Source organism: Malaya genurostris, chromosome 2 (genome assembly GCF_030247185.1).
Source record: "Malaya genurostris strain Urasoe2022 chromosome 2, Malgen_1.1, whole genome shotgun sequence".
NCBI classification, from domain to species: Eukaryota; Metazoa; Arthropoda; class Insecta; order Diptera; family Culicidae; genus Malaya; species Malaya genurostris.
Window position 1 is genome coordinate 303,778,085 of NC_080571.1, and position 27,284 is coordinate 303,805,368.

General features: G+C 39.3%; 1 protein-coding gene across 3 annotated transcripts in view; it reads left to right on the forward strand.

Moving 5' to 3' along the window:
* LOC131430893 (protein O-mannosyl-transferase TMTC2) overlaps positions 1–27,284 on the forward strand; it is a 720,087-nt gene that overhangs the window by 107,584 nt on the left and 585,219 nt on the right. For all 3 annotated transcript variants that reach the window (XM_058596143.1, XM_058596144.1, XM_058596145.1), the window contains exon 3: positions 2,960–3,046. In XM_058596143.1, the coding sequence (XP_058452126.1) occupies positions 2,960–3,046 (87 nt within the window). The remainder of the gene's footprint in view (positions 1–2,959; positions 3,047–27,284) is intronic.

Consider the following 27,284-nt stretch of genomic DNA (forward strand, 5'->3'; position numbering starts at 1 on the left):
ATTCATGTTTCTCTCACTGGTCCTTCCTTATGAATTTTTTTCTTAAGCACTAAACTCAAGTTGTAGATGGAAACGCTCGATATGATTTTAGAACTAAATACCATGCGTCTCCATCGGATGATGACAATTTGAAAGGGACACATGGTTTTCCGAATGTTTATTTTTACAAAGTCTGATATTATATCCGTCCACATTTTTTAAAAACCAAAAAAAACTACAGCGCAATGTACTCATAAATGATTTATTTTTTATGTAAAATCGAGAGCGATACAAAATATGTTAGTGCGATTAAAAAAAATTCGAAAATTTTGAACATTTTTTTCACATGAAATACATTTTGAACAATTCTGAAAAAAATCAGGAAGGTTTCCCTTAATTCCTAAAATAATCCTGATTTTCTTAAATTTTTTGGCTAAAGAGGTTTTTGAAAACTTTAAATTAAATGAAAATCAGAAGAACCACCCCAACTACACCAATATGGCGGTTGAATGGTAAAAAATTAGGGAAAATCTTTTCCAGTATAAACCCTTTTTAACAGAGTATTTTTTTCTGTTTGGGGGCAGTTTTTACATGCGAGCCCGGCTACATCCTTTGGTTGTTACTTCCTATGATAAAAAAAAACGATATGAAAATCGTAGTGCACCATCCGGATCAACATATCGTATCTAAACTATTTCTCTTTTTGATACTTATTAGAAAATTTTGATATTTTAACTACTAACTCGACCAAACGTACTTCAGCACTTGCTACGAAAACAGTTTTTTGTTCTGTTATAAAGATGTTACGGCTTGATGTTTGGGATGTCATCGTTTTAAACGTTTGTCAACGTATTCAGAAAAGAAAGCTCTTGACTGGTCGAATCTTCTGCACACACTTCGAAAAAACCATGTAATTTTATGTCTTATTAGAAGCACATAAATGGAGGATCTGATTCGTATACACAATAAAACCTGAAAAAATAAAGAAGAGATGAGGAAAACGTTTGAGCATTGCATCGACAATATGCCTTGTCGTATAGCGGTCGTGTTGATTGCTAAAGGGGGCCACACAAAATTCTGAATGTAGTAAAATATTGTTAATTTTACTGTTTACTGTAGAAGAGATGCTTTAATCCTTTGTAAATAATTTCCTGAACTAATATGGACTTTCTCATAATTTAACACTCATAATTTAACAACAATTTTACACAGTCGGATAATGACCATGATGTGTGAAGACCGACAAATGAATTGTTATGAAATCGAAAACAATATCTTTGTTTCGGTTCTAAGAAGCAATACCGTAAAAAAAAAACAAGTTCGAAAATCGTTCAATACTACTGCTATATCGACGCAAAAACTCGAAGCAAATGCTTCTAATTTCATCTTACTCACGAAGTCAATCTATCGAACAGAGCCAACAAATCTCACCCTTAGGAATGGTTTTCGTGTATGAGATGACTAATAGAGCTGAGATGAACAAAAGTACCGTTAGCTGTTATTCAAACACTATTGGATAGATTGTCGTGAAATTTGGTTTCGGACCATCTAGAGGCTTGTTCTCAACAGCACTGTACACGGTTCGAAACTACTCACGTGAAAGGCCCGGGACTTTTCATTCCATATAGTACATGAGAGACATTCGACGCATTCCGCCGGACTGAAAAAGTTTATTGAAAATTTTCACACACTTGAAACACATGCAAAATACACGTGACGACTGTTCCAGCTTTGCTCAACTTTGCCCAAGACAATCTTTTCTAAAATCAGACGAGTTAAATCAGTTCTATCCCTGAGCACTGCATAAGGACACAAGGCGTAGAAAATATCATTGCTTCAGTTTTTGTTTTTGTTTGTTTGGTTATGACAAAACTTTACAACCAAATCCGGCCTGAAAAGTGTTGGCAATAAAAATCCGGACACATGCACTAAATCGCTACCGTTTGATTTTTTCTCCCCCTATACGAAACAGCAGGAATAAAGTTCATCACTGAAAATCCCAACCGACAGGCAGTCCGATGAAATTAAATCGATATAACGCATGGATTCGGTACAAAAATTTACTTGTTCACTTCTGCTTTGATCTCGAACCACTCGTTTATCGTCCGGCAGGGACCAGTTCAAAGGGATCGGGAGTTGCGCTCTAACGAACAGATCTACCGGTTTGGGCTGCAATCGTACTAACCGAGCCGAAATCGAATTCACACGCCCTACATGATCAACCGGCCGAATGCACCGATTCTCACACCCAACTTGGAACCATCTCATCCGGCGTTCATCAGCACTTGTAACCACAGACAACAACAAAAAAAAATCTACCTACATAGCCACTAGGGAGGTCACTGTAGAGAAGAGCACGCGGGAACCGAGGTTCGATTTCCTTTTTCATACGTACTCAGTTAGCACTTCGGGCGGAAAATTCGGTGTTTATCGATTGATCTGGTTCTAATGACTAAATTTGAGGTAGGCCCGGAGGCAGTGGTCGAGCTGGTGGTGGTGGTGGTGGTTGCGGTGCCGTTTTTGTTGTTGGAAAATCAAGTACAATGGTAACTGAAAACTGGTGAAAAAGCTCGGATGGCTAACGGGTCAAAAAGGGCTGATGAACTAGCATAAATCGAATTTCAAATAGAATTTAATGACTGTAATTTGGAATGGTAATGTTTGAGGTAGAGACGGGTCGCCCTCAGCAGCAGGGGAAGTAAAATAGATGGATCAGATAACTGGGAAGCTGTATTTTGTTCTGCTGTTAGATCCTTTTATGGCGAAAGGGCGGCGATGAATTGGAACGGTGCCTGTAATTTGATATATATACGCGTGGGGTTGGCTTCGGATTGACAAAAGTTAGACAACCAACAAGCCCAAGCGACTGGGGGTACATTTGTCCCTTTCGGGTGGGGTGTTTTTGATCCGTAACATGAAATGATATACGAGAGCAATATGTAAATAACAATACATTTTTTTTGTTTGATTTTCTTTTCAGCATGGATTACGTAAGCCTCAGTTGCTGCACGCTGGCGTTTGCCCTGTATGTCAACACGCTCAGCGCTGGATTCGTGTACGATGACAGGTGAGGTTTACTTTTTCGGTGCCGTTCCTTCAATGGAGCAACAAAATATATGACAATATTTCAGCAGACAGACCGGTACGCTCATATAATAACTGACTGATCCGTGTGATAAAAGTGGTGAGCTCACTGCAAGGCGTGGCCCAGAATGCGTCGCTAAGCTAATTTGCTTAATTAAACACGGCCCACCTCTCCGGCAGTTCTAATGACGCATTAGCGTGTTTCATGTTTAGAAGTTGACGTTCTAAGCTCTGCTGAAGGTGTTCATTCCTAATTTTTAATTGACTTGATTAAAATGGTGATCTTGTGTTACCTAAGCAGAAAAGGATGAGACAGAATGAGGCCTACTTATTGGTCGGTGTATTTTCTACAGAGATCGATATTTTGAGTCTGTTTTGTGTATTCATGTTTTGTTTTGTGCAGTCAGCAGTGCTGTAGTTTATGCTAGTCGTTAACATTTGAGTGCACACCTATTCTTCGGAACGTTAGTTTCTCTATTGCAGAAAACTATTAAAAAGATATTCGATAAGCGTTTCCAAATTCAAGTTTTTTTTTGCATAATATATCACAAAATTAGTAAAGTGAAAGTTTTCGTTTTTGAGTCGTTATTTTTCCAAAATTTCAAGTTTAGTATTTATCAACCAAATTTTGACTTGAAGTTTTCTAAAAAATATTACTCAAAAACTGAAAGTTTCACTTCTTTTACATGTTCCGTAGAAAAATCTAAATTTCAAAAAACAAATTGCGCCCAAACCTTCAAATCACGAAAACTGCTAAAACAATATGTAATTGACGATCTTAACCACAAAACATGAACTTTATTTATCTACTCATTTTTGCTAGAAACTATTGACATTTCTAGACAACATATCCAAAAATTGAAACAATCGGTTTAGTGGTTACTAAGTTATATAAAAAAACAGTTCTTGAAAACATCTGAAAAAAGTAAAAAAAATCGACTTTTTGATCCACCCTAACATGAAAATGTTCACCCTAATGGCAGAATAAACAAAATACGGGTCCAATATTTTTCAATGGACAACGATTGAACCAAATATAACGAATTTCAGAGAGGTCGTACATCTGAAATGAAAACGTAAGCAATTCATACTATCAGCGTTTTCGATAAGCAAATTCCAGGTTTTCAAATTGATTTTACGATTCGTCTTTGACTCAGCAGTGCGTAGCAGTTAATGTTGAAGAGCTAGCGCAAGCTGGCGGCTCAACAAAAACCGATAGGCAGACGTAAAGTTAATACTATTTGCAAAACACTTTTTGCTATTACACCGACGTTTCGTTCGAGACGTTAGTTTAGACATTACACTTCGGTGTATTACCAAACAGTGTTTTCCAAATAGTATTAACTTTACGTCTTCCTAGCGGTAAGCTTTTCCGCTTCAAATTTCCAGTTTTTTAATATATTCACATTTTCTACTTGATAATATATAGGGGAAGGTGTTCGGTTGCCGGCACCCCACCGTAACTTTTGACAAAAAAGCAAATAGCGTCATTCCGACAAATGTCATGTATGTGTAATAGCAGCACGTTCTTTTTGTGCCGAATACCGAAGCAAACAGACGTTTGTGCTTTTTGCTGAGTTCAAAACAAAATTTTAATTGCGTGAAAATCAACACAAAAGTTTTTTCTGACTTCTTTTTTATGGTATCTTAAATTGAAAAGCATCAATCGGAAAGGTGAGTGGATTGAATGTTTAGGAGGTGAAATCGATCTATTTCGTGATTTAATACCGAATGCTATCAAAATTTTCGCAACCAAAGATTTGTTTTGTCATTTTCAAAATGTCTACCGATTTCGGCTACTGGCACCTCATTTTTTCCGACAAATCGTTAGTACTTGTCTGTGATATGCAGGCTGCTGTCGAGACAAAGCCAACCAAAGTTCTGGCCAAATATCTAGCTGCTCATACATCAGATGCTCCAGCTAAGAAAAAACGTGGAAGACCGGCCAAATCAACACCAAAGGTGCCACCATCCAAATCATCGACCAAGAGAGCCAAGGTGAAGTCACAATCAGACGATGAAGATTTTTGTCCAAAACGCTTCCAAAAAGAAAAAAAATGTTTTTTCTTTGAATAACTGCAGTCTTTACATATGTTTTTCCATTTTTAGTGAAATTTCTTAGGGTGCCGGTAACCGGACACTTTTTTTGAAATGGCCAAGCTTTATCGCTTTACTAAATTGATGAAAAAATTTTTTAATCAGATAAATCAACTTAGTTGTTAGCTAGTGACTTCAGCTTTCCATTGATGTATAGATGTCCGCATAATGTGCACTACGTCAGAAGTTATGAGCTTAAAATAAAAGGGTGCCGGTAACCGAACACTCTCCCCTACCGTTCTATACAGTATGGCAAAAGCAATATCAAGTCGGTGTAATGATTAAAAAATGCTGAATTAAAACCTCGGTGAATGACCCAAGAAGTTGTAACCGAGGTCAAAGCGGTAGATAATAATGATAGTACGATATGGCTATATTTCAAGTGGCCATGGACGATCAATGAAAGACTTGAAATTAAAAAAAAATCTAACACAAAGACGGAGAATTTCATTTTGAAAATCTTTTAAAGTTTTGTGTAGAAAGTTTTATATTTTCCTTTTAAAAGAAATTCAAATATATAGCGCTTTTTAGCTACAAACCTTTGAAACCGTTAAAAAATATTAGATTTGCGTTTTCAAATATAAGGCACATTTTTTTTACATCTCCGCAGTCTCCCTACGAACGATTGATATTTTTAGGGAATACATAAAAAAATGGTATTTTTTCAGAAAGTACAAAAATCAATTTTCTTAAAGACTGTCCCAGAAAGTATGGACGCAACCAAAAACCGCTGCCATTACGCAATGGTTCAGAATCTGTCAATTTTTATGGCTGCGTCTGGTTGTTTACACTCTTCTCTAACAACGTGTGCAGTTGTTTATTCGTTTTCATTAGTTTGTTTCGAAATGCGGGGACTTTCAGCAGAACAACGTCAAAAAATTGTGTACAAATGGTGCACAGAACGCGGACTGTCACTGAGAAAGATAGCAAAAATGGAAGGAGTAAGTGAAAAAACCGTGTGAAATGCAATCAGGAAGTTCGGTGAGGATAACACCTTTGAGGATAAACCGAAAACGGGTTCGAAAAAAAAGTCCTGCTAACCCTCAGTTGGATAAACGTATACTAAAGGCGTTCGAGCAAAAGAAGGAGGTTTCAGTTCGGGATGTGGCCAAAAAAGTGGGCACTTCGAAGACAAATGTTCTTCGTGTTAAAGAACGTTTGAATCTTCGAACCTATAAGAAACAGAAACAACCAAAACGTAGTCCGAAACAGGAAGCATCGATCAGGCCGAGGGTTCGAAAGCTGTACAATACGATTCTTGCTGGAAATTTGAACTGCATAATCATGGACGACGAAACCTACGTGAATCTCGATTACAATCCTTGCCGGGACCACAATATTATACGATGCGAGAAGGGCAAGTGTTAAGCCAGTCCGAGACATCGATTGAAGTCGAAAAATTTGGTAAGAAAGCTATGGTCTGGCAAGCAATTTGTAGCTGCGGTAAGATTTCGAAACCCTTCATCATCACTGCTTCAATGAACAGCGAAATATACATCAAGAAATGTTTACAAAAACGACTTCTACCCATGATTCGAAGCCACAAGGATCCTGTTGTCTTCTGACCAGATTTTGTTTCTTTCCACTAATCGAAATCAACGGTAGAATTGTATACTACCAAAAATGTCACTTTCGTCCCAAAAGACATGAATCCACCAAATGGCCAACAACTTCGACCAATTGAGGAATTTTGGGCATTAACGAAGGCACATCTTAGGAAACATGTCTCGGCAGCCGAAACCATTCAACAGTTCGATAAAGATTGGAAAAAAGTGACTGCGTTAAAGGCATCGACTTACCCATCACGCTATACTCGTCCTCGATGTCTCTTTATTGTTTCGTTTTATCGAAAATTGAAGCCCTGTTTGTTTTTGTTTTATCGATAACTAAAGAACAGAATTAGCTTTTTGAGAAGAAAATTTCATTCAAATGAAAAAAGCTTTTTGTTGTAAACCGATTTAAAATTTTCAAAATTGTTTATTTTCAGTATAGGATTCGAGTAGTAGCTTTTCGTTGGATATGTCATTTTTTGACTATAGGCGAATTTTCTAACCCGGTAGACAGTGATGGCCCAGCACACGTTCACCACACGATTCAGTTCTCACACAGCCCGTGTACTGTGCTTTTTCAAACCAGACTCATGAGAGTGTGCTAGAAAGAATAGAGAGCCGAATCGATAGAGCTCGTGGCCCGTTCAAATACGAAACACGCGAGTTAGCAGAAAACACGCACAGTGGTGTACACTGAGGTCTTTTTTTATGCGGTCTTTTTTTATGCGGTTTTTTTTACGCGACTTTTTTTATGCGAATTTTCAGAGTTATGCGGTTTTTTTTATGCGAAGTTTCAGAGTTATGCGGTTTTTTTGTATGCGAATTTTCAGAGTTATGCGGTTTGCCCTTCTGCGGTCTTTTTTTATGCGAAGTTTCAGAGTTATGCGGTTTTTTTTTATGCGAATTTTCAGAGTTATGCGGTTTGCCCTTCTGCGGTCTTTTTTTATGCGAATTTTCAGAGTTATGCGGTTTTTTTATGCGAATTTTCAGAGTTATGCGGTTTTTTTATGCGGTTTTTTTTATGCGGTACGTAAATTCGCATAAAAAAAGACTTCAGTGTACTTCATAGCACCAGATCGCAATTCAACTGGTGTGCTGGCTCATTAGCTGGCTCGTTAGCTGGATTGGGGGCTAGATCGTGAGCTGACTGATGATTGTAAAAATACAATCACAAAGCATGTATCATGCAGCATTTTTAAAATATATTACACTATAGTGAATATCATACACAGAAGTAACAGGATCATAGGGTGAAGTCAACAAATACAGCAAATACACAAATAAGCGCTCAAACGCTACGCAGCTAAATTTTGCGCTACTGTTATTTCTATACATCAAATTCATGATAAATAGCGTTTAATAGGGTTTTTTTTATTCAATAATATAATACATTATTAGGCACACTGCTTAAACTCTAAGATGTCAAGGGCGTTTTCTAATCTTAATTAACGACTAACTTAAAACTAGGATAGTATCATTAGACTATGTCATCTCGGATTCAGGAAAATCTAGCTTTCAGCTGAAGATCGGCAGTGGTCGATGAATCGAATATTGCATGAGTCTTCCAGATGGCGTTGGTAAATATCTATGATGGCCTCATCCTTCGGTCCGTGTGGAAACACCCCCAGGCTACAAAGGCCCGGCGGGTGGCCCGCATGCTGGTTTTCGACTGGAGCGGTCTTCCGTGGGCGATGATGGTGATGTTCAATAGAGTTAAAACGAAATAGTGCACGAGAGTAAATCATCCTTGGAATTAAAACAGTCTTTTGTTTCTATAATCAGTATTCAAAATGTTTGTTCCGTTGTATTTGCATAGCTTATTGCTATTGCGTATTGAACTTCCGACATCTAAATATCATAATGTTTTAGTGAAAATCACTGCATGGCTGTTAATCGTGAAAATGATCATTCATAATCAGGTGTGAGTTTATTCAACGTAACTATAGTAATATTGAAAGGAAAGAAAATTTCCCCACATTTTTTGTTGCAAATTGGTTTGAAACGTGGTTGTTGACAATTCTTTTGATAGTGTAGTGGAAACTACAACCGTTTAACATTACATACAATTTTCCATTGAATGTTTAGATGTTGCAAAAGTTCAAAAAGGTTCAAAAGCGCAATTTCACGTTCTTAATTGATAATAATTGGTTTCTGAGGTACAGTATCTTCAGCAAAGCTGCTCAGAATGATAGACGCCATCTTTTGGCAAATTTTATTTGTGTGATTAATCCCCCTAAAAGTGAGATAAAAAGTTGATTTTAGCTCAGAGCCAACATAAGGGCTAAGTTACTTCGACAAAGTTGTGCAGAAAGTTATTTCAAACAAGTTTGTTGTAGGTACTATTCCCGTAACTTGAGTGTAATTCATGATATAAAGTATTTTCTTAAAAGGGTGTCAAAAAACCAGTTTTTGTAAGAATACATATATATTTTAAATTTATATGAGTTTTTCGTGTTATACAAAGTTTTTCATCTTTAAAAACTACACAACTTTCTCAAACATACTATGCCGCTATCATTTCAGTTTAATGAAATAGAGCAATTTTTCATGTTTTTTTTAAATAAAATTCTAACTTGTCTATTATCAAAAGGCGCAGGAAGGTGCAGATGAGATTACTTACATATTAAACTACTTCAAAAGAGCTTTCATACCGTGGTCGAATTACTCGTCTGCGATCGTCTGCAGGCGAGATATGTTCTTTTCAAATATCCTTGTCCTTGACATTTGCAATGATTAAGTTCATTGTATATCAGATCAGATTTCAGTATATTTTCGTTACCATGGAAACTCACAATAAAAGGTTTTTATGGACATCGAAGTCTACAAATAGAAAAGTTTAGTAATAATTACAGACGTTTTTTGAAAGTGACAGATTCTTCTTGGACTGTTTTGGCCATTCACAAATATTTCTAACCAAACGATCCGATGAAACTAATAACCAATTTATAACTTTCTGCAAAACTTTGTCGAATTAACTTAGCCCTTATGTTGGCTCTGAGCTAAAATAAACTTTTTATCTCACTTTAAGGGGGATTAATTACATAAATAAAATTTGCGAAAAGATGGCGTCTATCATTCTGAGCAACTTTGCTGAAGATACTGTACCTCAAAACCCACGATCCTATGAGTTATCAATTAAGAGCGTGAAATTGCGCTTTTGAACCACTGTGCGTTGGTTGCAATATTAAATGCTCTGAACGTTGATTTTCTCTAAAATTGAAGAAATAATTCTCTATGCTAATTAATTGATATATTGAAGAAGTAATGACAATAATAGCCCTTACATGAGGCAATTTTATAGTCAATATTCAGTATTTTCAATCCCTCGTTAATACGTCATTCCGAATGCACACGATTATTCATCATCAATAGCAAAGTCAAAATGTCGAGTATTGATAATAATTTCACCTCATGTGAAAGCCACTAATCATTTGGATTGACAATAATATTGATTTGTGTAGTCCAGCTACTGACAAGAGACAAGACAAGAGCGGACACTGTGTGCCTAAAAATATAATATGTTATTGAATAAAAAAAGAATGGACACTCAAGTCAGCACTGGTAAATGAGTCAGCTCACGATTTAGCCCCCAATCCAGCTAATGAGCCAGCAGATGAGCCAGCACACCAGTTGAATCGCGAACTGGTTCTACGAAGCACACGACTCTCGATCTAGTATTTTTTATATTTATAAAAAAGGTAAAACGACCGAAACGTCGGGCAATTTAAGATATAAATCATTTACTTAGTGATTTGTCTCTGAAACAGCCGTCAATGCTCATAAAAAATCGAATTCGGTTGTTACAACCACCATACATAGTGGAATTTACTTCGTTTTCTGAGAGATGACTCAGCCGATCTGAGAACGCTTTCAGTTTGTAATTTATGCCAGTTGATGTCCAAACAAACGTTTTATTTTCTCTTAATAGTCAAAAGAACTACGAAGGAATACCACAGTATTATATATGAGAATATAAGTTATGTAAGCAAAGCATTAGTACACGGGTAAAAATCGATTGCCAGTACCATGATTTTTTAATTATGAAATCATGATACAAGCCTTCTTAGTAAATTTCATGAGCAAAATGATTGATATCATGAAAATTTTCATGATATCAATCGTTTTTATCATGAAATCACGACTTATTATTCATGATAGATACGATTCATGATTTCATGATTTTTAGGCATGGTTCCGGGAATAGATTTTTATCCGTGTACAACACTAGGTGAATTAAACCAGGATTTTTTTCTTTTATGAACAGTATTTTATTCAATATGAAAATTTGTTACATGACCTCTGAAGTATGTATCTATTGAACGTTAGAGGATTTTTTTAATAAGTTACTTCGCTATCTGTTAGTTAGACCTTAGGACTTATTGATCGGCCTGTTATGCAGCACTGAATGTCAGTTTATTTACAGACCTTTGAATTATTCTGTGGCAGTAATTCAGATCTATAATGCACACTACATTATAGCAGAACCCATCCCAAGCAACCAGAAGTTCCACAATTACTTAAAACATCTACTTCCTTGCTACACGCGGAACTTTTGAGAACTGGAAAGTACAGAGGTTCCGCTTGAGCTACTCGCTGCTTAAAAAAAATGTGATAATATTTGATAGCTCGAAGTACAGAACAAGTTCCGCGTGAACTTTCTCGTTGCATAGAAGCTGAACAATGTATTCTAGCAGAAAGTTACAAGTTCGTTCGGTTGCGTCGCGCGAACTGTCAAATGTAGATAATTACTAGGAGAACGAACGGCTTACAATTGTATTCATGAACTGCGTAAGCTACTTAATCCAGATCAGTCTATTGTATTCGAACTGTTGGTTATTTGGAATTGTCACCATCCTTGTCCTAACAGAAAGACATTTCAAGAGTACCAAAGTCGTGCCTTACAAATTAGGACAATTTGAAAATGTTAAAACTATTCCTTCCCCGATCTTTGAATGCCTCTTTTGAACATCAAATTTCTCGATACTTGAGTTATATCTAGAACAAAAACTGTTAATCATAAAAAAATCAGCTTTATTTTTCAAATAACGGGAATCTTTCAAAATTTCTCGAAACAACATTAGTTATGTTGTTCTGTTGCAGGATTCGAGTGGCATTTATTACATTAATTGACTCTAGCTAGCAAACATGATAGCAAGAAATAATTTTTGTATAGATCCTGCCAAAAAAATGCCATAAATTATATCCGCGCAACCAACGAATGGCTTGTACATAATTCCAGCGCTGTATGTTTCGCTTCGGTACATATTTCCAAATCGGAATGTTCTCTTTTCCCATTGTTTCTATGCTCCGCGCCAACAATTTTCCCATTCTGTCAATATGTGCTTCCAAATTTGCCGGTTTATATTGCAATTGGCAAACACTTCCGGCCTCGAACCCGGTCGGCTTCGGTTCGTACAACCAAGCATCGTTGCTTCACCCTTTTCCCCCCTTCTACCATTTCGATCGACTAGATGATGCTTGAGTGTGGCTAACGAGACGTGAGACGTGACAGTTTGATACTTCCATCCTGACTGTGTGCTGTACCGAGCCTTCCTGCCCCACTCCGAACCCGACCGAAACAGACATCCCTTGTCAACTTCGGCCGACACCTTACCGAAGACAACAACAACAACAACAACAACAAAACCAATAACAAAAATAGCAGGAAAAAAAACCTCACTGTAGGAAAAGTTTTCTCTGACAGCATTTTTCAGTTTTCGTTGATATCCTGCTCACCTACCGCGATGTAGCGTTTCATCTTACGACTCTTGTTACGACGATTCGACTATTGCCGGTGACGTTTTCCGCTCGCGATATCCACTTCAACTTTTACTGTTCCCATGAAAAAAAAAACGACAGGCTCGGGATACTCGATCAGGGAAGAATTCACCCTATTTCTTATTTCGATTTGTTGAAAAGAAACCATCATTTTTCAGCCGAAATGTTGAGTCTAGCGAAAGAGCACCCGTTTAAACCGGTTTCCGTTACTGTTACTGCCCCCACTCAGCCCCCCCTCCCTCTCTGCCAATTCAAGCGATCATAAAACATGCTGCAGCGGTTCGCAATTTTCGCTTCTCGTTCCTTTGTTTCGAGTTCACCGCGGGAGGTCCTTTTTCTCCGTTCCGATGGTGGAGCATAAGATAGGCGGACGAAAGTTGGAAAATAAGAAACATACAGCACAACGCACACAGAACTGTAAACTAACAGTGCTTTCTGATACAGAATTTAATTAAATTTTTCACAAAGTTAGCTCGTTTTTGCTGTTCCTGTTGTTCGGGTTTGCCGAGTCGAGAACTGAGGTGGGAAGCTTTGGCTGTCTATGGGAAAATATGTGACATTTTTACTGTATCAAGTAGTAACCCAGGCGACCCTTGCATTATTTGAAAGCTAGATTGGAGTGGCACAGTTGGCTATGAGTAGGTAAAGTTGGAAATTGTAGCCCTATAATTTTCCTTTTGGAAGTAATCGGTTCATTCAGTCACGGCAGTTATTTGTTTGGTTCGTTTACTGAAAATAGTTTTTCATGATACTTGGTTTGAGACTGGTCTTTCTATGAAAACAGTTTAGACTCACACTTTTTAGTTGGGTAAGGACCACTAATACAGTACACGTCAATAATTCATATACAAAGAGGAAAGTTCTTAACTATTTAACTATCAAATAAGAAGGCATTTATTTCACCTCGCAGAAATGCTCCACAAAATGTTGAAGATATTTTACTTTTAGTAAAGCTAATTTGATAATAAACCAAAATTTTGATGTGGGACTACTGTTTGGAAATTAAACTAGATTTTGAACACAAATGCATCAATTGCTACTCAGTAAAAGTTCAACGTAAAGCAAATAATTTAATAACTATTACTTTGTAATCTGAACGTTAGATCACCATCTAGTGTTGCATTTGATTCAACTCTATATTTTACTTTGAATGAACTGTCATTAATGGGACAGATAATTCTGTCTCCATAAGACACCGCCCGAGATTAAACTCGTCCAGCTTGCAATGTTTCGATCGCAATGAAAACCGCTCGACATACATATCACGTCAAGACACGAACCGACAGTTTTTGTCACCAAATTTAAACCCCTCTCATCGGGTTCGTTTTCTAATACCCGACAATATGACACTTGTCAAGCCCAAACCAGGCCGTTCATAAAACGCAGTTATTCTCATTGTTGATATTTTTTTAAATTCCAAGGGAGTCCACGAAAAGTATGCCAGGAAAATTTCAAAACAAAAACGACACCAATTATTTATCGATACATTGTGGATCCAGGTTTCATCAAAAGGGTGTAGCCGGTTTTTCATATTAAAAACCACCCCCAAAAAGAAAAAAATTGATATACGCTATTTTAGTTTTTTTTTATATTGGAGATGATTTTCATAAAATTTTAACCCTTCAACTACTATATTGGTGGAGTTATGGTGGTTCTTCTGACTTTCATTTGATTCAAATTTTTCAAAAAATTAAGAAAAATCAGGAATATTTTAGAAATTATGGGAAACTTTCTGATTTTTTTCAGAATTTTTCAAAATGTATTTCATGTGGAAAAAAATTTTCAAAATGTTCGAATTTTTTTATTCGCTCTTATAATTTTGGTACCACTCTAGATTTAACATCAAAAACAAATAATTTTTGAGTACATTACACTGTAATTTTTTCAAATTTTTTAAAAAATATGGACGGATATAATATCAGACTTTAAAAAATAAATCATTCGGAAAACCATGCGTCTCCATCAAATTGTCATCATCCGATGGAGACGCATGATATTTAGTTCTAAATTCATATATCACATGCCATTAGAACTGAATACCATGCGTTTCCATCTACAACTTGAGTTCAAGGCTTGAGTATTGACGTAATTAATAATGATAAAAGAATTTTATTCCTTATGTTATCTATACAAGCCCGCTCGCCTGGTTCGATTTACCAAACAATGATGTAGGGAATGCATTAGTGAACAAGTGTGCCAGCGGACGGTTGTAATTCGTTTCTAACTTCAACATCTTGCGGGATAGTCTGGAGGTTTCGATGTTAGCTACTAGCAGTCCAAAGAAATACTAGAAACCAGATAGAAATCAAGTCGAAGCGCTTGCAGTAAGCTCCGAAGACCCAAAAAGAACGTATTAATTCGCATCGTCGATTATCTATACAAACAACATGTTCTTGTTGTTGTTGTTGTCGTTTATTAGCGGCTTCAACCACGTTTGGGTCGTTCACCGCACAACATGTTCTTATAAACTTAATATTTTCAGTGTTTTGCTATTTCCTGAAGAGGACCTCTTTATTAAACAGTTTCGGAAAATCGTATTGTTTTGTTGCTTTAATCGAAATATGTATTAACTAAGAATGAATAAGAAACTAACTATGTGTAAAAATTGAATTTCGAACGCTTCCATATTTGCTCCTCGAATTTACTTGCACTAAGCTCCTCGAATTTACTTGCACTAAGCGGAAGACCGAGATCGCGAAGCGATGGAACAGCTGTTCCGTGCTAATGACACAAGGAAGTTCTACGAGAAGGTGAACCGTTCGCGCAGAGGCCATGTGCCACAGGCCGATATGTGCACCAACGGGGATCTTCTCACGAACGACTGTGAGGTGATCGAGAGGTGGCGGCAGTATTTCGACGAGCACCTCAATGGCGATGTGGCGGAATACGAAAGTAGCGGCGCGGTAACGAACTTGGGAACGCGTGCGGAGGACGATAGACTGCCGGTCCCAGACCTCCAAGAAGTGGAGGAGGTGGTAAGCCGGTTGAAAAATAATAAGGCCGCTGGCGTTGACCAACTACCAAGCGAGCTACTAAAACACGGTGGTAATGCACTAGTGAAAGCACTGCACTGGGTCGTTACCAAGATCTGGGAGGACGAGATTTTACCGGAGGAATGGATGGAAGGAATCGTGTGTCCCATCTACAAAAAGGGCGATAAGCTGGATTGCTGCAATTACCGCGCGATAACTCTGCTGAACGCCGCCTACAAGGTACTCTCCCAAATCTTATGCCGTCGACTTTCACCGATTGCAAACGAATTCGTGGGACAATATCAGGCAGGATTTATGGGCGAACGCGCTACCACGGACCAAGTGTTCGCCATCCGCCAGGTGTTGCAAAAGTGCCGCGAATAAAATGTGCCCACACATCACTTATTCATCGATTTCAAATCAGCCTACGACACAATCGATCGAGAACAGCTATGGAAAATCATGCACGACTACGGATTCCCGGACAAACTGATACGATTGGTCAAGGCTACGATGGATCGAGTGATGTGCGTTGTTCGAGTATCGGGGATAAACTCGAGTCCCTTCGAAACTCGCAGAGGGCTACGGCAAGGTGATGGCCTTTCGTGTCTGCTATTCAACATTGCTTTGGAGGGTGTGATAAGAAGAGCGAGGATAGACACGAGTGGCACGATTTTCAGAAAGTCCGTCCAGCTACTTGGTTTCGCTGATGATATTGATATTATAGCACGCAACTTTGAGAAGATGGAAGATACGTATATCGGACTAAAAGCTGAGGCCAAGCGGATCGGACTAGACATCAATGTGTCAAAGACAAAGTACATGAAAGGCAGGGGCTCGAGAGAAGATAACGTCAGCCATCCATTACGAGTTCTGATTGGTGGTGATGAAATCGAAATGGTCGACGTTCGTGTTCGTGTTCGTGTACTTGGGCTCACTGGTGACTGCCGATAATGACACCAGCAGAGAAATTCAGAGACGCATATTGTCAGGAAATCGTGCTTACTTTGGACTGCGCAGGACGCTTCGATCGAGCAAAATTCGCCGTCGTACGAAGTTAACTATCTACAAAACGCTGATTAGACCGGTTATCCTCTACGGGCACGAGTCCTGGACAATGCTTGCGGAGGATCAACGCGCACTAGGTGTTTTTGAACGGAAGGTGTTGCGAACCATCTTCGGCGGAGTGCGGATGGAAGACGGTACGTGGAGAAGGCGAATGAACCATGAACTGCACCAGTTGCTGGGAGGACCAACCCTCGTCCAAACGGCCAAGGTCGGGCGGTTACGGTGGGCCGGGCATGTTGTTAGAATGTCGGAGAACAACCCGGTTAAAATGATCCTCGACAATGATCCGACCGGTATAAGAAGAAGAGGCACACAGCGGGCAAGATGGATCGATCAAATTGAGGACGACCTGCGGACCCTTCGCAGCTACCGAGGCTGGCGGCGAACAGCAATGAACCGAGTTGAATGGAGACGCCTCCTGTATACAGCAGAGACCCGCGTGGTCTACGACTGAAAGAGTAAGAGTAAGTAAGCGGTCTTTTTATGGTATTTCGTGAAGTACACCTTATCCGCGGTCATAAATGAATGAATACATGAATTCATGAACCATCACGATATCGTCGCCACGCACCATTATTCGAGTGGGAAGGTGTTATATTTTAAAGCCTTTCCCTCTCATACATTTTGTTCGACGGATTTACTGTCAGTCCGATTCCAGTTTGATTAATCCGTCTTTATGAGCTTAAACCGTTTGACTTTAGCTGTCTTGTTGAGCAATTTCAGACAACTTGGCTATTCATACCATGTCATACAGAACGTCGACAAACATTTTTCCTCCAAACTGATAGTTTTTTAGATTGCGCTTGGATTCGAATTTTCCTTGATTTTGCGCTTGGTATCTAGGAATACTTTTTTTTCTGATAAAGAACTGTAATTTAATTGTCCTTTAGATTTTTTACTAAATAAAGACTGTCCCAGAAAGTATGGACGCACTTTGATTTCGCTGTAAATAATTCACAAGTGTTAGATATTCAAATTTTATTCGATATACTGATAATATTAGACTACAACAACAGAATATTATTCTCAACATTTGCTACTTAGCCATTGTTGACTGGCTGGCGCACCTTATTGCTAACGTTCCTCATTAAGTTCCGTACAGACTTCTTGACGACAAGTATTGACACTTTTTTCCAATCTTTTTCGAACTGTTGAATAGTTTCGGCTGCCGAGACATGTTTCCTCAGATGTGCCTTCGTTAATGTCCAAAATTCCTCAATTGGTCGAAGTTGTGGGCAATTTGGTGGACTCATATCTTTTAGGACGAAAGTGACATTTTTGTTAGTATACCATTCTACCATTGATTTCGAGTAGTGGCAAGAAGCAAGATCTGGCCAGAAGACAACAGGATCCTTGTGGCTTCGAATCATGGGTAGAAGTCGTTTTTGTAAACATTCCTTGATGTATATTTCACTGTTCATTGAAGCAGTGGTGATGAAGGGTTTCGAAATCTTACCGCAGCTACAAATTGCTTGCCAGACCATAGCTTTCTTACCAAATCTTTCGACTTCAATCGATGTCTCGGACTGGTTTAACACCTGCCCTTCTCGCACCGTATAATATTGTGGTTCCGGCAAGGATTTGTAATCGAGTTTCACGTAGGTTTCGTCATCCATGATTATGCAGTTCGAATTTCCAGCAAGAATCGTATTGTACAGCTTTCGAACCCTCGGCCTGATCGAAGCTTCTTGTTCCGGACTACGTTTTGGTTGTTTCTGCTTCTTATAGGTTTGAAGACTAAAACGTTCATTAGCACGAAGAACATTTGACTTCGAAGTGCCCACTTTTCTGGGCGTCGCCATCGACAATTTGATGGAGACGCATGGTTTTCCGAATGATTTATTTTTTTTGAAGTCTGATATTATACCCGTTCACATTTTTTAAAAATCTGAAAAAATTACAGCGTAATGTACTCATAAATGATTTATTTTTGTTGTAAAATCTAGAGTGGTACCAAAACTGTAAGTGCGATTAAAAAAAATTCGAAAATTTTGAACCTTTTTTTTTCAAATGAAATACATTTTGAAAAATTTTGAAAAAAATCAGAAATGTTTCCCACAATTCCTAAAACATTCTTGATTTTTTAAATTGTTTTGCTAGAGGGGTTTTTGAAAAATTTAAATAAAGTGAAAATCAGAAGAACCACCCTAACTCCACCAATATAGCAATTAAAGGGTTAAAATTTTGGGAAAATCTTCTTCCTCATAAACCCTTTCAAACAGCGTATATCAATTTATTTTCTGTTTGGGGGCAGTTTTTTATGCAAACCCGGCTCCACCCTTTAAAAAATTTGCTAAAACCAAAAACATACAGACCTTTGATAAACTCTTATCTATCTGCAGGGTGAAAATGGTTGAAAAATTCGCAGGATTTTCTGAGTGTTATCAAAAATAGCTCTAGTGTTATCAAAAGTTTAGCATTGAACAGTTCAATTTGAACTGCTCTGCACTGATGAGTCAAAGACGAAACGTAAAAATAATATCTTGATATTGCCAATTTTTCAGATCATCTATCGAGGCAAATCTAGGCTCACTAGGAATAGCTCGAATAAATTTCCAATTCCAATGTTAAACTAACTATCTAGAGATTAGAAATACCAGCACAATGACCATAGGAAGTAAAATGTGACAAGTTCTTATTTCTATACATTTGTAAATTCAGATTATAAATAGAAAACATGTCAAAGACTTGGATGATTCGCATTGATTAATTGCTTAAGTCTGACTCATCTGTCAGGAAGTAAAAATTCAGTTGTGCTTTTATCCTTTTTACTTTACCGCTTTACTCCTCGTGTCAACCTTCCGACTCTAACGTTTGCTTTCCTATATGTTGTTACAACTTATTACTGTACTAAATAGTCTCAAGATAGTTGAATATCGTTGAACAACACCAAACAGTAAAAACCACTTAGCGGAAAATTAAAAAATTTAATATGTGACATTTTCAACTTCTATTTTATTGCGTACCCTTTTTGTTTATGACCCACCAATCAGCAGTGGAAAGTACAAAAAAACAGAAACCACATAATGCAAAACCAGTAACTTGGAATAAATCGTCCGTACAGAACTTTATAGCTTCCACTTCCGCCACCTGTTACACATCTGCCGTGAAATTCATTCGTATCTAAAATAACTTATAGAGAAAAATAGCGAAACCAACAACCCCGGCGGCCAGGTCCTTGCCACCAGCCGGAACGCAAAAGCATCACCCAATCAGGCCGGCTATCAACGGTAATGGCGGCAGAGGAAATATTCATTTTAATTTCAGCTACGCGATACCCGGCGACATTTGTCTTTTGTGCTGCCTGTTGCCGCGTTCCTCTTTTGTATTTTCTTCCTTTTGGGTGGGAAGTTCGGAAGGAAGTGGAAGAAAGACAAGCGGTTGTGAATTATGACCTGACGAAATTTGGAACTCTGCGTGCCACGTGGGCTGCCCGGCATGGAGGGGGACGAGGGAACGGTGCAAAGGTAGATGGTGAAGCAGATACCGCCAAGCATCTGATTAATGCCAATTTTCACACCAAGACAATAAACGTATTTATCATAATTTATAAAATTTTCCACGCCTGGCCTTCGGGGCGTCACTCGGTGCGGTGCGCTGACAGCCGCTGAATGCTAATGTCCAATCCCGCGATGCCGTGCAGCAATGGAGAACAGCTATGCTACCGATCCGAAGGTTTCCGCTGTCATTCTTGATTCCACGTTCTTTCCGCCAGTCTGATGATGAGTCCCAGTGTCGTGCTCTCTCGCTGGTCCGTGGGCGGGTGGACTTTCAAAGCGATAATAAATGATGTTTTCTATTGAGCTAGTAATCAATTTTGCTTTGTGTGACGGTACCATGGTTTTCCACGGTCGCTTGGTTTAGCGTGGTACATCTGTGACGTTACGGAAGGAGACGGGAGAACTGGGGTGAGGTGAGCTAAACGGATCGGATGAAATATGAAAGATGGGATGCCTTTTTTGTGTATGCTCTGTTGCGCTCACTGGTAGCTGGGCCATGATGATAGCGCTCTCCCGCTCACTCGCTCGGTCTTGTCTGTGCGGATGTGTGATGAAAAGAGCTTATCTCTAAACGGACCCGAAAGGGATCGGGTTTCTTTATCAGTTTTCCGGTTAGAAGCCGGGGGAGGAAATGTGAAAAGGCATAGTGACTAAGGCATTTTTTTTTTGTCAGGCGCTTTTTGTTGGTAATTTTTCTCGCTTGGTTAACGGCATGTGGGGGTTTCGGTTAAGCCGGATGAATGGAAAGTTGATGATGCTGTGTCATCCCTAATGTTTCAAGCAGAGGGCGAGCGGGAAATCTTTCCGAAAGCTTCTAAACTAATAACAAAGAAATCTGGTTAGAACTTTACCACCGTTTTTCAAAGTGAATATTTTTTTTCCTCATCTATCATGGATACGCAGGAGAACAGGGAGCTCTGACTGAATTGGAAATTGGCTTTTCGGTCATCCTGTGTGTTCGAGATCGCATGTCATCTCACCAGTATTGGCTATGAAACATCTGTTAGGAGTTAAATGGTTCTCTTTATCAAAACCTCTTCTAGAATGAGCTCAGTCACAGTCGAAACCAGGAATCGAATCGAATTGGACAAGCTACTGCTGGTGACATCGAATAGTAGCCTATCGAGTAAGTCAACAATGACTTCCTATCGTATACTGGAATTTGCATGTTCGGGCACAATCCGATAAAGTATTGCCAAATCAATCTTCTCTTCTGACGCGCAATTCCATGACTGCATAACATATGGCCGCATTTCAAGTGTTTCTCACACACACACAAACACTCGCATGAAACAAACTACACAAGTGAGAAATTGCGTGTACCAGCAGAATACGTGCACGAATAACGATTCTTTTCCCTTGATCGATCATTTAGCTACAATCAATGCACTTGTATTTTTACCTGTAATCGTCGTTGCTGCATTCATATACGGTATTAAATCACGAAATTTATCGATTTCACCTCATAAATATTCAATTCACTCACATTTTAGATAGATGTTCTTCAATTTATGATTCTATAGAAAAAGTCAGGAAAAACTTTTGTGTTGATTTTCACCCAAATAAAATTCGTTTTCAGTGCAGCAAGAAGTACGAGAGTCTGTTTGCTTTGGTATTCAACACAAAAGGAACGTGCTGCTATTAAACATACATGACATTTGTCGGATGACGCTATTTGTTTTCTGTCAAAAGTTACGGTTGGGTGCCGGAAATCGAACACCTTACCCTAATGGGAAAATGGTTCAGAAGGCAATGCAAAGTCTTGTCATAACACTCCTTTTCTGGAATTTAACCATTCTGTTTCAAAACTACCTCCATAATCCATTCGAACGTGATCTGTAATCACAATGAACTTTTAAAAGGGCCCAAGGTTCTCCAGATCATTTCTGTAATATCTAAGAGAGTGATGCGGATAGAAAAAATGTTTTTTTTTATTCAATATTATAATATAATTTTAAGGCACACTGCTTAAGCTCTAAGATGCCAAGGGAATTTACTAATCTTAATTACGACTAACATAAAACTAGAATAGTATCATTCTGTAATGTAGTATCGGGGTAGCGGACTCTCGAGAATTCAGCTTTCAGCTGGCGATCGGCAGTGGCCGGTGAATTGAATATTGCATGAGGGTCTTCTATATGGCGTTGGTGAATATCCGCATCCTTCGGTCCGTGTGGGTCCGCGGGAAACACCCCCAGGCTACGAATGCCCGGCGGGTGGCCCGAATGGTGGTCATCGACTGGAGCGGTCTTCCGTGGGCCGTTAGTATGATATTGCCGAATAGAATGAAAGAGAAGTAAATATTGTGGAAAACGTGGTAAAAAGGGGATGTGGATACAAAATGTCTGAAAACGACATAGATCTAATTAATTGCCATCGAGATGGTGAAGAGACAGGGAAGGGGGAACAAAAAAGTCCAATGATGGTCGACAGGGAAGGGATCGAGAGAGAATAAATGATGTTGGTAATTTATGTCTTTGTAATATTTGTAATGAAGAACAACCAGAAGCAATAATAAATTAACACGATCGATTTGTGATTCCAGAAGAACAGTGCCACATGCGACAGTGCACGCGACACCATGAAAAGGAAGCGAGTTGGGTGAAAAACTAATCTTACATTTTGGTGCCGCAAAGATTATATGATTTGACCCCTATATTAATCTCTGTAAACATGGTTATAAACGGTATCATAATCTTTAAACGAAGAACAGTCCGAAAAAAAACTGACGCCTGAAATAGCAACATTTTCTCATCCGGAGAAATTGTTTTGTCAATTGAACTTTCCTGAAAGTGATGAAACACAGCTCAAAACTCCCAATCCCAATCCCAATCCCAATCCCAGTCCCAATCCCAATCCCAATCCCAATCCCAATCCCAATCCCAATCCCAATCCCAATCCCAATCCCAATCCCAATCCCAATCCCAATCCCAATCCCAATCCCAATCCCAATCCCAATCCCAATCCCAATCCCAATCCCAATCCCAATCCCAATCCCAATCCCAATCCCAATCCCAATCCCAATCCCAATCCCAATCCCAATCCCAATCCCAATCCCAATCCCAATCCCAATCCCAATCCCAATCCCAATCCCAATCCCAATCCCAATCCCAATCCCAATCCCAATCCCAATCCCAATCCCAATCCCAATCCCAATCCCAATCCCAATCCCAATCCCAATCCCAATCCCAATCCCAATCCCAATCCCAATCCCAATCCCAATCCCAATCCCAATCCCAATCCCAATCCCAATCCCAATCCCAATCCCAATCCCAATCCCAATCCCAATCCCAATCCCAATCCCAATCCCAATCCCAATCCCAATCCCAATCCCAATCCCAATCCCAATCCCAATCCCAATCCCAATCCCAATCCCAATCCCAATCCCAATCCCAATCCCAATCCCAATCCCAATCCCAATCCCAATCCCAATCCCAATCCCAATCCCAATCCCAATCCCAATCCCAATCCCAATCCCAATCCCAATCCCAATCCCAATCCCAATCCCAATCCCAATCCCAATCCCAATCCCAATCCCAATCCCAATCCCAATCCCAATCCCAATCCCAATCCCAATCCCAATCCCAATCCCAATCCCAATCCCAATCCCAATCCCAATCCCAATCCCAATCCCAATCCCAATCCCAATCCCAATCCCAATCCCAATCCCAATCCCAATCCCAATCCCAATCCCAATCCCAATCCCAATCCCAATCCCAATCCCAATCCCAATCCCAATCCCAATCCCAATCCCAATCCCAATCCCAATCCCAATCCCAATCCCAATCCCAATCCCAATCCCAATCCCAATCCCAATCCCAATCCCAATCCCAATCCCAATCCCAATCCCAATCCCAATCCCAATCCCAATCCCAATCCCAATCCCAATCCCAATCCCAATCCCAATCCCAATCCCAATCCCAATCCCAATCCCAATCCCAATCCCAATCCCAATCCCAATCCCAATCCCAATCCCAATCCCAATCCCAATCCCAATCCCAATCCCAATCCCAATCCCAATCCCAATCCCAATCCCAATCCCAATCCCAATCCCAATCCCAATCCCAATCCCAATCCCAATCCCAATCCCAATCCCAATCCCAATCCCAATCCCAATCCCAATCCCAATCCCAATCCCAATCCCAATCCCAATCCCAATCCCAATCCCAATCCCAATCCCAATCCCAATCCCAATCCCAATCCCAATCCCAATCCCAATCCCAATCCCAATCCCAATCCCAATCCCAATCCCAATCCCAATCCCAATCCCAATCCCAATCCCAATCCCAATCCCAATCCCAATCCCAATCCCAATCCCAATCCCAATCCCAATCCCAATCCCAATCCCAATCCCAATCCCAATCCCAATCCCAATCCCAATCCCAATCCCAATCCCAATCCCAATCCCAATCCCAATCCCAATCCCAATCCCAATCCCAATCCCAATCCCAATCCCAATCCCAATCCCAATCCCAATCCCAATCCCAATCCCAATCCCAATCCCAATCCCAATCCCAATCCCAATCCCAATCCCAATCCCAATCCCAATCCCAATCCCAATCCCAATCCCAATCCCAATCCCAATCCCAATCCCAATCCCAATCCCAATCCCAATCCCAATCCCAATCCCAATCCCAATCCCAATCCCAATCCCAATCCCAATCCCAATCCCAATCCCAATCCCAATCCCAATCCCAATCCCAATCCCAATCCCAATCCCAATCCCAATCCCAATCCCAATCGCATTCCTAATCTAACTATTATGCCAAATTTCTACCTAAATTCTAATTTCATTACAAATATTACAAATATCAAAATATTATCATTGCGGTAGGAAAGTTTTCGGTCTGACAAAGAAAACAACAAAAAATTCCGAATTCTATCAATGTCTCCTCGTTCCTCTTGAAGGGCAATACAATTGGAATCCAAACATTAAACAGCTTTTATGCCACGATTTCTCCTTAATATTCGATGCAAATTTTATTTTGAGCAAGCTTCTTTTCTAAATCTGTGGACAAAAAATAGTTGTTGGGGGGCAAATCTGGCGAATGTGGTGAATGCGGTAGCAATTCGAATTCCAATTCATGGAGGTTAGCTATACTAAATACCCTTTCTTTGCTAATACACATCTTTTTGTTAGCTCTACGACACCCGCTATCTCCTACAGATTCACTTTGGACGACTAGAGCATGGTGTGCATCATCGGTGTTTACCCGATCACGTTTAAATTCAACATACCAGTCAAATAATGGTTAATAATGGTTGTCATGTCATTTCTTTACTTTCACAGCGAACTAGGTAGATGGAGTACTTAAGTAGTACAAATTTACACATACTCAACGAAGGAAATCGACCAACTTTTGAACGCTCTGGCAGGGAAGAGGATGATGAAAGCTGGATCTAACTCTCTGCTCGGATAGGATCTCTCATTATTTATCGAATTGGGCTGTGCCGAACGAGCTCGAGCCATCGTTATCTGATCACAAATACATTATATTTGACCATTTAAACGCTAAGTTTGATATTATCACTTATCGTAATCCCAAATCTACAAACTGGGATCATTACATAGATGGGTTGGCCACTAGCTTTCATGGTTACGTACCAATAGTTGGATCTCCAAAGGACTTGGATAATTTTGAAGATATGACAAACTCGCTCATAGTTGTGGCATACGAGGAGGCTCGTCCACTTCGTACCGTGCGAGCTAGCAAAGGAACTCCTTGGTGGAACGCTGAACTCACTAGTCTTAGAAAACTGTGCAGAAGAGCCTGGAATCGCCGAGGCAGAGATGGATCGGAGGCATTCGTGTCAGCTCGCCGAGCTTACAAAACTGCTCTCCGGTCTTCTGAGCGAAGTGGATGGAAAAACCTTTGCAACAACATCTCTAATCTTAATGAGGCTAGTAGATTAAATAAACTATTGTCGAAATCGAAAGACTTTCATATCAAGTCAATAAAGATTAAAAACAGTGAATACTCGACAAATGAACACGAGATACTCAATTGTCTGTTGAATACACACTTCCAAGGGTGTACGGAGTTATCACAGGCAGTTCTGAGTTCTTTTCAGGCGATTGCGATTCTTGGACTTTAGCTCGTGAAATCGTTACAACTGATTCAATAAAATGGGCAGTGAAGAGTTATGCTCCGTACAAATCTCTGGGAAAAGATGAAGTATTTCATATATTACTTCAAAAAGGGTATGAATACTTCAAACGTGTTTTAGTGAAAATTCTGACATGTAGCCTTGCGACAGGATATATTCCAAAAGCATGGCGTGAAATAATTGTTAAATTTATTCCCAAAGGTGGTCGTGAAACTTTTAGACCCATAACTCTCAGCTCTTTTCTCCTCAAGACTTTAGAACTCTTAGTCGATTAGTCTTGCTTGGGAGTTTTCTTAGATATAGAAGGCGCATTTAACAACGTGTCTTTGGATTCAATTCTAGATGCCGCGCGTGGTCATGTAGTACCTACATCTATAATAAATTGGATCCACACAATGCTTGGAAATCGACTATTATCTTCATCACTGGAACAGGCAGAGTTGAGAAGACAAAGTGTTTGTGGTTGTCCCCAAGGTGGTGTTCTTTCGCCATTGTTATGGAACCTCGTTGCAGATGGCTTGTTAAGAAAACTAAATGATCTTGGCTTTCCGACCTACGGCTTCGCCGATGATTATCATATATTAATCACGAGTATTTGTATTAATACTCTGTTTGACTTAATGCAACAAGCTCTTTGTACTGTTGAACAATGGTGTCTTCCAGTGTTGCGAAAATATCAAATAATCAAATCTCACCGCTGCAGAAAATCATGCGCGATTTTCGACAGCGATTATCACTATCTACAATATCAATGATAATTGTGATCACTCGAAGTGAGTATGGAAAATATCACACCCCGTCCAATATCACCATAGTGATGTTTCGTAAACTCACACATGATTATAAATTATCATCATTGAAAATCATTCTCACAATTATCAGCCATGCAAAGATTTTCACTATCACATGGTGATATTCAATGAGGTGAGTGAAGTTTTGAAAATCAATTTCAACCAAATCTTATCATGCAGTATGATTATTTTTGGAATGGGTGGTGTCGAATCTCGATGTCTGAAGTAATTTGAAATTGTTGATAGTGAAATTCGGTTCGTAAAAATTCATCTAAACCCATGGCAATATGGATATTTTTGAAACGGGTATGATGAGTAGATGTTAAATATCGATGTCTGGAGTCATTTTGAAATCCA